This window comes from Dichomitus squalens, assembly GCF_000275845.1.
Source record: "Dichomitus squalens LYAD-421 SS1 unplaced genomic scaffold DICSQscaffold_1, whole genome shotgun sequence".
In the NCBI taxonomy this organism is placed as follows: domain Eukaryota; kingdom Fungi; phylum Basidiomycota; class Agaricomycetes; order Polyporales; family Polyporaceae; genus Dichomitus; species Dichomitus squalens.
The window spans coordinates 1,727,839-1,738,978 of NW_006766883.1; the positions used below are offsets into that span (position 1 = coordinate 1,727,839).

The 11,140-nt window shown below is 55.4% G+C and overlaps 3 protein-coding genes across 3 annotated transcripts; 1 reads left to right on the plus strand and 2 right to left on the minus strand.

Moving 5' to 3' along the window:
- Nucleotides 1–118: 118 nt before the first annotated feature.
- On the minus strand, nt 119–2,704 carry DICSQDRAFT_142550 (ATP-dependent metallopeptidase Hfl; the record flags this gene model as incomplete). Its single annotated transcript, XM_007360381.1, has 4 exons — nt 119–314; nt 370–465; nt 524–825; nt 884–2,704. The coding sequence occupies 4 exons, from the start codon at nt 2,702–2,704 to the stop codon at nt 119–121; spliced, it is 2,415 nt and encodes an 804-aa protein (XP_007360443.1).
- Nucleotides 2,705–2,936: 232 nt separating this feature from the next.
- Nucleotides 2,937–5,193, minus strand: DICSQDRAFT_176707 (phosphoglycerate mutase-like protein). The gene is made up of 7 exons (XM_007360382.1): nt 4,806–5,193; nt 4,344–4,752; nt 4,179–4,286; nt 3,772–4,124; nt 3,504–3,716; nt 3,366–3,442; nt 2,937–3,309 (listed from the first exon to the last, which is right to left on the minus strand). The coding sequence occupies exons 1-7, from the start codon at nt 4,987–4,989 to the stop codon at nt 3,010–3,012; spliced, it is 1,644 nt and encodes a 547-aa protein (XP_007360444.1). The 5' UTR covers nt 4,990–5,193; the 3' UTR covers nt 2,937–3,009.
- Nucleotides 5,194–7,222: 2,029 nt separating this feature from the next.
- On the plus strand, nt 7,223–10,839 carry DICSQDRAFT_164819 (uncharacterized protein; the record flags this gene model as incomplete). Its single annotated transcript, XM_007360383.1, has 8 exons — nt 7,223–7,670; nt 7,717–7,808; nt 7,857–8,577; nt 8,627–8,672; nt 8,722–9,516; nt 9,569–10,363; nt 10,423–10,541; nt 10,610–10,839. 8 exons carry the CDS (start codon nt 7,223–7,225, stop codon nt 10,837–10,839), a joined length of 3,246 nt encoding a protein of 1,081 aa, XP_007360445.1.
- Between the last annotated feature and the right edge of the window lie 301 nt (nt 10,840–11,140).

Below are 11,140 nucleotides of genomic sequence, written 5' to 3' on the forward strand. Positions count from 1 at the left end.
GATAGATACAATGGCGATACAAGATGCGTTGCGTGCGGTATGATAGGTCCAGCATGAAGCAACTCCATTAAATCCCGGAAGACATCAACACGTGCACAAAGCGATTGAGAACGGTGTACTACAGAGGCGCATCGTCTATCCGCTTCGCCGCGGGTGCAGGAGTAGGCGAAGGGTCCTCCGGGGCAACGGTGGGCTCGACGGTCTCTAGCGGTGGTGGTGCACTACGCTCTTGGCTATTCTCCTCTAACCATTTGTCCATTGCATCCTTACGGTTGGCAAATGGCCTAGGGCCAAGGAGGGCAATCATGTCCTCGCTGTATTGAAAATGTCAGCCTCTTGCAATGCACACGATAGTGATGTCGAACGTACCGAGTGATAACCTCCTTCTCCAGGAGCAACTTCGCGACCTTCTCAACATCATCTTTGTGCTCTGTGAGAAGTTCTGTCGTGCGCCGATGTGCATGGCTGAAAGAGAACAGAATAGATGAGCATAGAGTCGGAACAGGTAGTGCGAGATACGTACACAATCATCTTCCGCACTTGCTCATCAAGCATCTCAGCGGTCTTCTCGCTGAAAGGCTTGACCAATGACTCTTGCGTTGCATTTGCGCCGCCGTAGCTGACGGGGCCGACAACATCGTTCATACCGTAGTTGGCCACGGCTTCGAAAGCGATCCTAGTGATCTTCTGGAGATCGTCCTGGGCACCGGTTGTGACATTCTCGTGGCCGAAAAAAATCTCTTCGGATACACGACCGCCTAGGGTCATGCATATCCTGTCGAGCATCTGCGGTGTTGAGAGCAGGTACCGATCAGGAGGCAGGTACTGCAAGCTCGATGTCAACGAAAGGCTCTCAGGTGGTTCAGCTCGGAGAACGACGTACCTTGGCATAACCAAGAGCGCCAACACCGCGAGGGATGATGCTAACTTTGAGAAGAGGGTCCGCGTGCTCCAGGAACCAACCACAGATAGCGTGGCCGGCTTCATGGTAGGCAACCGTCTTCTTCTCTTCGGGGCTAAGCAGCCTGCTCTTCCGCTCCAGGCCGACGATGACACGCTCAATGGCCGCCTCGAAATCGTCTTCCGTAACAGAGTCGTGGCCGACGCGCGCCGCGTGCAAGGCCGCCTCGTTACACACGTTCGCGACGTCGGCACCCGAGAAACCGGGTGTAAGCACAGCAAGCTTCTCGGCAAACTTCCCCACCTCGGGAAGCGTGCTTGCGAGGCGAAGAGGCTTCAGGTGGACCATGAAGATGCCCTTCCTTCCTACGACGTCGGGACGGTCGATGGTGATGTGCCTGTCGAAACGACCGGGACGCATCAAGGCAGAGTCGAGAACGTCGGGCCGATTAGTACCCGCGAGGACGACAACGTGTTCCTGGGTGCCAAATCCATCCATCTCCACAAGCAGCTGGTTCAACGTTTGCTCGCGCTCGTCGTTGCCGCCGATGCCCTTGCCCTTTCCACGAGACTTGCCAATGGCGTCGATCTCGTCAATGAAGATGATCGAGGGGGCATTCTTCTTCGCAGTAGCGAAGAGGTCGCGTACACGGGAAGAACCGACGCCGACAAAGAGCTCGACAAACTCGGAGCCGGACACGGAATAGAAGGGAACCCCAGCCTCGCCTGCAGTAGCCTTTGCGAGCAAGGTCTTACCGGTACCAGGAGGACCGGAAAGAATGGCACCACGAGGGATCTTGGCACCGAGTCGCTCGTAGCGGGCGGGCTCCTTGAGGAAAGAGACGAACTCCATGATCTCGACCTTAGCCTCGTCCATGCCGGCGATGTCGGCAAAGCGAACCCTGACGTCCGTCTCGTTGTTGAACATGCGAGCTTTGCTCTTGCCAACGCTGAAGATGCCACCACCACCTCCTGCCCCGCCGCCTGCACGTCGCGATAGCCAGATCATGATACCGGCAAAGAGGAGGGTAGGGCCGAAGCTGACGAGGTAGTTGAATGTGGAAACCTCCTCGTGGTAAGACACGGGTATGCGTTCGTGCGAAGGGATGCCCAGCTCGTTCTGCGCCTCGTCCAGCTTCCGCTCGAAGGCCTCCACCGAACCGATGGAGAAGTAGTACTCGCCTCCACCAGATGGCGCAGTCGGGTACATGGTCCCTGTAGCATTGGAGTGAAGCTTGACTCGAACCTTGGAGCGATTCACAACGGTGAGGGAGTCGACGAGGCCCTTGTCGAGGAACGCTGTGCGGAACTCCTGCCAGGTTATCTCGCGAGCCGAGGGGTAAGAACTCGAGGAGAGAGCGAAGAAGATGGCCGCGGTGGTGGCAAGGAGCGCAAGCTGGTTGGGGTTGAAGGGGTTGTTCGCGTTCGGATTCTCCTGCTTGTTACGCCTGCCCTCCTGACGCCCCTGACTGTGCTCGTTTCCTCCGTCCTTCTGGTGAGTGGACTCTCTCTTTGCGGCCTGCTGTTGCTGGTGGTACCGCTGAAAGAATCCTTCAAGACCCTTCAGCGGTTCCTCCTTTGGTTGAACATCCTTCCCCTCTGCCTGCTTATTCTCAACCTGGCCCTCCTTGTCCTTCGCGCTCTCCTCCGGGGACTTGGAGTCTGCCGGAGGCTTCTGGTCTGGTGTGGGCTGGCTATCGGATGGCGTAGCGTAGAAGCGGGAAAATCGTGCGGGTACGAGTGCGGGCGCAGCCCGTCTGCGTGTGAGCACGGCCGCGCGAGCTCGAAGAGACCTAGAAAGCATGAGGGCAGGAGAGAGAGGTATGAGTGTGAACCGAGCTGGAGGGGCGGGTCCTTGCGCGATCCCGGAATTTCGCTGCCCTCGGGGCGCGCATGACTAACGTAGACCCTATTCTAGGGTTCCCGACCCGCCGAACGTGATCGTAAGCCCACTCGCGCCTGCCAGCCGCGGCCGCGTCACTGATTTGATCATTTGCGAGCACGTACTCATAGTCATTCGCAGAAAGGGGCATGTACAACGAATACACTATTCAGGGGACAGAGAATGTTCTGAACCACACAGTCGCTATTAGCTGTGACGACAGCATCTCAATGCTTCATGCGTCCGTCAATGATGTTGTCCGGGAACCCTGCGGTGTAGTCAGCGAAGCAATCGTACTGGAAGTCCACTTCGGCAATGCGCTCTTGAAGACCCTGAACGAAGCTTTCTACAAGGCACAGACCGTCCTTATTTTCCGTGCAGTGGGAGACACCAGTCAATGGAACGACACCATCGTTGAGGAGGAAGCGGATGTACGACTCCTTGTGGGTACGATTCGCAGCAGGGCAAGACACAACCTGCCCAACAAGGTTGGCTGCAAAGGGTACCAGATGGGAAGCAATGTACGACTGTTGTGGGAGGCGAGTGAGCTGCCACGCCTGATACGGTACGAAGTATTACTTACATGGTCCTTAGCGATGTGATTGACGGGTAGCGGACCAGTCCTTGTCAACGGAATGCTCAAGTTCAAAGCGGTGAGTACTACACCACAGACACACAAGTCAGTAAATAGTGGGGCTGCTGTGCTCTGGGCAGAACGTACCGGTAGTGATGACCGTGTCGTGAGTCGCGTCTACGTATATGGGCTGGTCAAGCGGGGATGTCACGTTGTTGCCGTCGATAGTTTGGTTCAGGGTCGTTGAGAAGTTGGTGATGGGTGTCTGCGTCAAACGCGCCAGCAATTCCTGAACGTAGCCAATGCCCTGAGCAGCAGCAGAAGGCGATCCAGGGCCATAGCTGTACCATATCTCCAGATCTAGCCATGCACTCAGTTCTATGAGATATAGAAGGTTTCCGAGATGGTGACTCACCGAGGGCGTACTCGTAGCCCTTCCATTCCTCCTCCGTAAACAGATCGCAGAACTCAGAGTAGCCAAGAGCCACCGTTTCGTATGCACACAGTTGTTGCATGCTCTGGACGGTTGAGACGTCTAACTCTATGCCATCGATGTGTTTCTGCAGACGAGCCACAGTCTTGTTAAGGTAGATTTGCGACCAGTTTCCTGCCGCAATGATGCCTAGGTTGGCGTTGTCATTCCCTGAATTAGGACAGGCATCCCACGGGGTCAAAGCATCGTAGAAGGGGTCGTCCTCAATAACGATGACTTGGTGATATGATGATTGGTACTGCTGAACACCGAAGAACCCAGCTGCAAAATGAAGCCTTCCCATGAGAATTTAGTATGTACTTCAAAGGATTTCAAGACGCGGCGCTCACGCGGAATCGACCATACGTGCATTTGAGTTAGTCCGGAACACGGGGAGGTTCTTAAAGCCTTCCAAGAGGTGTCCGTATTTGACCCTAAAAGCAATTCCAAGATCGAAGCTGAAGTTCGGAGTGGTCAGTTCGCAGGCATCGAAAGCAATATCATGAACTTCATACAGTTGCTCGCGGCCGAAGGGCGTGAGGATCTCGGCTCCCAGCTTATACGTCCAGGTGTTCAGGAATTCAAGAGGACCAGTCGCCGTAAATCCAGTCGAATTGGCAGCGGCATGGAGTCTGGACGCAAACTTTGAAGGAGATGAACCGTCCGTGGGATACCTCGCACCGTGACGGTGTAGCAGGTGGACTTGAGTGAGCTCGCAGCCCGTCGGTACCTTGGCCGTGGATTTCAGGCCAAAGGCGCTCTCCCCAAGAGACCACCATGGAGACAAATTGCCCCAGTAGCGCATAGGATTGAACCCAGGAGTGCTGACAGGCGCTTGTCCTTCCGCAGGGTTGATGAGAGGGTAGACGTCCTCCTTCACAGGTGCGACTGGTGCAGTCTCTAGGACCCACGCCTCATCGCCAGCTGGAGCAGGACGTCAGGCATACGGGTTTGTACTAAGTCCCAAGTGAACATACTAGGCGTCGGTCCCGGGTGACCGACCTGTTCTGCGTCGGGAAAGTAGGTGTCAATAGCCGTATTGGTTGCGCCGGGAGGAGGGAACACGGCAGATTCTGTGGAGCCGGCCCAGGATGATGCGCTGGGATAGGCGGCTACCACAGAAGCGGTGCTGAGGAAAAGAAGAAGAGAGGAGGCGACCATGATGTAGGAGTGTTGCTGTATGGCCGGACGGAGGCTTCCACTGGCTATCGTACCACGAGCTACGACTCGTACTTATGGCGGGCGTACAGACGCTCAGAAGGCCAAAATCCCGTCGTCACGCCTGGGGCGCTGAGCCGGCAGCATAGTATGAGAAACGGCAGTAAGTGGAGGGCTTCCCCATGGGTTGAGGGCTCGTAGATTGTTTGCCGGCCGCGGGGTTCAGGGTTTACAGTCAAAGCTGTGATCATCCATATGCACTACGGCGTTTATGCGTCTCTGAAAGTTGATGCGAATGAAATTGACTGCCAGACCCAGCAACCTACTCACCTCAGCTTGCAACGGAGCCTGTCTGAGGAGAAAGAGGATCGAACCAACGACATGAATACGTCTAGTGAGTTGGTCAGTCTAGTTGCCCGGCAAGAATTTATGCCGAGAGGGACGGACAAGAGAAGAGATAGAAGGTATCAGAGGCGCTGGTCCATCAGTCCCATCACTTCGTTATTGCCATTTCTAGCAGATGTACAGTGCTTTGCAAAAAAGATTGCAGTGCGAAGCGCGCAAATCCGGTTTGCCCCTGTTTGGTCCCCCGTCGGCTACGGCGAGGATTTCTGTTTCGGGAACCGGGCGCTCACAAGGACTCCGTCCGTCAAAGCCGTGCTTGAGTCTGTGCCCGCTTTCCTACTGCCAAAATAAACGACGATGTTCTCTGCCTCCGCAATATAACTTTCTAAATATATTTGGTAGGTTTGTAGCTGAAAAATCGACCATGTTGCAAAGAGGCTCCCGGCATTGCGGGCGTTTCTCCGGGTGAGCAAACAGAGGCAAACAGAATTTTGCGCGCTTCGCACTGCAATCTTTTTTGCAAAGCACTGTAATGACCAGCGCCGGAGGGGAATGCTCGGATCACTGGAACCCCCATGTCGAGCCCTAACCCTGCCGCACCGAGGACATTTGCCCGGTGACTTTGTTCCACCGCTGGAAGCACTTCGACATAGCGTATATCTGTGCCGGGAGCATCCCCTGCAGGAGATTGAGTGTACTGTGGCTCGAAACGCGGCGTAGCGCTAGGCGGACACATTTCGTGCAGTCACGACGAGCTTGTCCCCGAGCTGGGAGGTGGCCGGAAGGCGGACTTGTCACAGGGGTCTGCCACCGAGCACAGGGGGCCCCGGGGAGAATGGGACGGTGATTTCTGCAGCAGCTGTCAATTTCAAATCTGATGGGCTTGTATGGCGCTTGGGAAGTATGCGTACGCCCTCAACATGCACCCCAGACGATGAGGTCTGTACTGTACCGTAACGGTGCCTCCTGGGTCACACGTCCGATGGCTGACCACAAAAGCGTCATGTGGCGGTCAAGACGGGGACCCGCTCCCGGCCAGCACCCCGTCGCATGGCATCCGAAGCTATAGCTAATGGCGATTGCAAGTCACACGACTTCTTAGAACGACATACTTTGATGACTATCAGAAGGTCTCTTCATATGGGGCTGGCTTGTGCATTTATTCACAGCATCGAGTGTATTTTACCACATCATCGGATTTTTACGTAGCGGCGCGGCCAGTAAGCTACTGATCTACCCAACGTCTAGTTTCGCAGAATCATTGCTTCAAATTTGGACGATTGCGACTGGCCGGTTGAAGGGCCGAGATATTCTCTCAAGGTATCTCATCTCAAGCATCTCTGACATAGGGACACATTCCGTCGTGGTCTCCTTCACGATGCATGATGATATGTAGTTTTGGCTAGTACATTGTGCAACCTTGCAATGGCCTAACAGCCTAAAAAGTCAGCGATGTCTGCAGAGTGCAACGTCGAGATGACTCTCTCTATGGCGAGTCCCATGGTGAACGGCTATGTGGACGCCGGTAAAATCGCCTTTGTATGTGCGTATTGCTCCGCTTGAGCAACATATGTCCAGACGAAATGACCATTGGTACCGTAATCATATCATCAACGTTAGTGGCGATTCCTACCATCTAAACCAAATATATTTGTATAGCACGGTTAGGCCGAATGAAAGAAACCGCTTTAACCATGTCCGTGAACATTACACCTTCCAGATCAGGCGAAGCACAAGACGAGCGTCTGTGACACAGTACGAGGAGCTTGCCGAGGCCCGCGCCTCGTTCAACCCGCGCACTCAAAGTCCCGAATTTGCCGCGATCCATTCTGAATATCTTTAGAGTCATCCAGAGACGAAACAGTGGCTTGTGCTATCCTCTGCTTCTGCAATGTCATTCCCCTCCTTCCCTTCCTTTGCTTCGTTCTCGGACCTTGACCCTGGGCCCAGCAGTCGCGCGTCGGTACCTCGAGACGACAAAGAGGAGGGTAAAAAGTACAAGAAGTCCAGGAGAGAAGAAGAGAGGGATGATGATGCTGAGCGGAAGAAGAGGAAGCACAAGCAGGACAAGCGAAGGGAACGTGAGGACGGTGAGCGTGCGCGACATAGGAACTGTTCTCGCTCTCTTTCCCGTAAGGAACACAACGATGAAGATTATGGGTTGAGAGACGATGAGCGGACGAAGCTGGAAGAAGACCGCAGCTACAGGAGAGAGGAGGCAGAGAAGCCCAGTGCGAAGGGAGGACTGGTCTACTTCACTGATCGGAAGGGTGACCCGCTGAACGTGCGCTACGGTGGTTTGCATGCTGGCGATATACCGAAACATCGTCTAGTTGGAGGTATGTCGCTCGTCGTGTGTCTCAGCGACAACTAACAGATCGTAAGGCGGTAAGAGGGTTCTTGGCCTAAGCCCCGCATTGTCCGTGGTCCACCGTGGGCGTGGAGGTATCGAAATCGGGCCCTTCGGTCGCCGCAAGGTACGCTTTTTGTGCTCACATGTGCTACAACTGCTCATATCACAGTAGATTCCTGCTTTGACCGATAACGGTTCTCGCCACCTGCTTGCCGCCCCACCCAAACGAAGGTTACTCGCATCCCTCGAGGACCGGTACAAATTTCGGGAGGTCGACGGTTTCATTCGCGTGGTGTCGAACAAGCCACGCAGAGACGACCAGGCCTACCGTGAGATTGAGCGGGAGAAGCAAGACCTCGACTCCGACGAATCTGATGTCTCCGAGGAGAGCGCAAGCTCAGGCGATGAGTCTGATACCACATCTCTTACGTCGCTGCAGTCCACGCTGAAGGCTCTGGAAGAGAGGCTTGCGACTAACCCCACGGACGTCTCTGCTTGGCTGTCCTTGTTATTTCATACTCTGTCCACGGTACCAGTCACTTCCAAGAACGCTTCGCGAGCCAGGGCTGAGATATCCCTCTCGGTCCTCCGACGAGCGATGTCGACGCATCCCGGTAACCTGCGCTCGAAAATCTTGCGGCTCAAATATATGAAGGCAGGCGAAGAGATCTGGGAGCCAGAGAAGCTGAAGACAGAGTGGGAGGACGCCGTCAAAGTGGACAATATTGAGATCTGGATGGCGTGGTTAGATTGGAGGGTGCGCAAGACCTCGAACATCTTGGAGTGCATCGTCGACGATGTGCGACGGATCTCACGTGCTCTAGCTACTCGAGGAGACGAGATCGGGCAGCTGCGAGTGTCCTGGAGAGCCGCGGTTGCAGTACGAGATGCAGGTATGTACGGTAGCTATTACGCAAGACCGAATCTAAACAATACTCGCAGGATATGTGGAACGTGCTAACGCACTGTTCCAGGCGCAAGCTGAACTGTGAGCAAAACCGTGTACAATTGCTTTTCGCGTTCTCAAATCCCGACAGATTGTATACCATGCCCGAGCGTCTTGCTGGCAAACCATTCGAAGAACAACTAGACGCCATGGAAGAGTACTGGGATTCGGAGGTACCACGCTTAGGAGAGCCAGAAGCGGGTGGTTGGGCTGCATGGGACGCCTACCGCCACGAGCAGCTTGCACGACCACCGAAGCCAGTCGACGGTCCTTCCGGCATATCTGATCCCTACTCGAAGTGGGCAGCGTCCGAAGTTCTTGCAGATCGTACACGTGCTATGTCTTTACGTTCTGCCGACGAAGACGATGCCGCAGATCCCTACGCCATCGTGCTCTTCTCCGACATCCGACCGTTGCTCTTGCCCTTGCGCACTCCACGTGTCAAGGACGTCTTCCGCCGTATATGGCTCGCCTTCTTGGGTCTGCACGTCCCAGGCTTCCTTGCATCGCTGTCCGAGGATCCAGACGACAACACGGACGATCGTTGGGCATATTCGCATCTTGCGGGCGCATCATATCTGTCCTCCGTGTTCCCTGCGGAAACCTCCACTCAGCGGATCACCGCAGATGCTCATGCGGGCGTCCTGATTGGCCGCGAGAGGGAGTTCGGTAGTGGGTTTGGCCCTGTGAAGAATTGGGGCTACGACACGATTGGGCCTCTCGATACCCTAGGGTTTGGCAAGTGGACGATGTGGTCGAGCGAAGATGTGCAGGGCGTGGATGCTCCCCTCATACGGGAGATCTTCAGACAATGCAGACTTGAGGTGGACGGTGCGGACTGGGATATTCTCAATGTCGCCTTTGAAGCTGCGGTGAATGCCAAAGGGTACGTGTCGACCTTTGATATCTACTTCCAAGCAGCTGATGAAGAATCATAGCGCGATAAAGATCTCGAAGTCGCTGCTCGCTGGCGTGCCGGAGTCACTCGCTCACTGGGCGGCTCATGCTCGTTTGGAATCCCTCCGTGGGAAGCTCAACGATGCGAGGAAAGTGTACCAAACGGTGCTCACGTCGTATCAAAACCGCGCTGGCGAAAGCACTTTGTGGTGGGACTGGGCCCGGCTAGAATGGCTAGCCCGGAACGACGATGCCGCTCTGGAGGTCATCGTACGATCGTCCGGAGGCACCGGCTCGGGTGGTATCGCGGTCCTGCGCGCGAAGCGGCACCTCCAAACCTTGCTTACACAATTAGCCACGGCGAGCTGGAAAGAGCGTGAAGCATGGATCAAGCTCGCCGCTCTTCTCGAGTTGCTGACGTCTTCTCCGCAATCCGCGCTCGCTCTATTTGACTCTTATCTCAGTGCGCTGCAGCCGAGATCACCAGCGCACGAGAGCCTGACCGTTGCGTCATTGGCGTTGCTGTACAATCATGCCACGGTGCTGAAGAGTGCGACGCCTTCTGCGCTTCTAAGGGAGCGCGTCGAGAAAGCGGTTGAGGTGTACCCGAACAACACCGCTATCCTAGGCATTTTCCTGGAAGCGCAAAAAGGACAGGGTATTTGGGGACGCGTTCGTGCTTTACTCGGAGAGACCGCCGCAGATGGCACCGGGAAGGAGAAGAGTGTTGCGAGGCGAGTCGCGGAGGTCTGGGTTGCAGGATGGGAGAAGGGACGCTGGGAAGCGGAGGTTGAGCGTACTCGCAGCGGGCTCGCCGCAGCAGTCGAGGACGACAGGTGGGCAGTCTTTCTTTGGGTAAGGTTGCATCGATTGAACCGATTGCTATCTCTTACAGAACTCGCGGAAGCGCGGTCTTGTGGAAGCTCTTCGTGGCGTTTGAGATGCGCGCGGGGCAGCCGGAGCGGGCCAAGAGGCTTCTGGTCCGTGCCGTTGGCGAATGTCCGCTCGTGAAGGGTGAGTGTTATGCGAACGTCTTTTGATTAATTCTCAAGGGGATGTCATTAACTGGATTCGGGTTACAGAATTGTATCTATTGGCATTCGGGCCCTTGCGGGCTGTGTTCAGCACGCGGGAGCTGAATCAGTGGGCGGACACAATGGCGGAGCGGGGCATTCGGATGCGGGCTGGGCTGGACGAGGTGGTCGGGGATTTGATGGACAATAAGGCTGAGGACGCGATGAGCGACGTTGGGGACGGAGAGGACGAGATTGAGCAGCGGGCTAAGGAACTGCGGCGCCTGATGCCGTACTAGGAAGTGGTGTTGTGGAGTGTTTGTGCACGGTGTTTGTACAGAACCGGAGTGGGAAACAAGAGTCGCCTGCTGGGTTTCCCACCGCCAACGCTGTTTACACACTCCCCGCCTACACACACGGCTCCCCCCCGATTTTCTCTGCCAGCCACGCTGCTCTCGACCATCGCCTCTCGACCAGCATCCTGCTACTCTCTTGTCTTTCTCTCTTGTCATTGGCCCATTTTCATATAGTGACAATCTCCAATGTTCGGCCAATAAGTCACTTTCGCTCCCTCACCCTATCGAATCTCATCGACAGCCT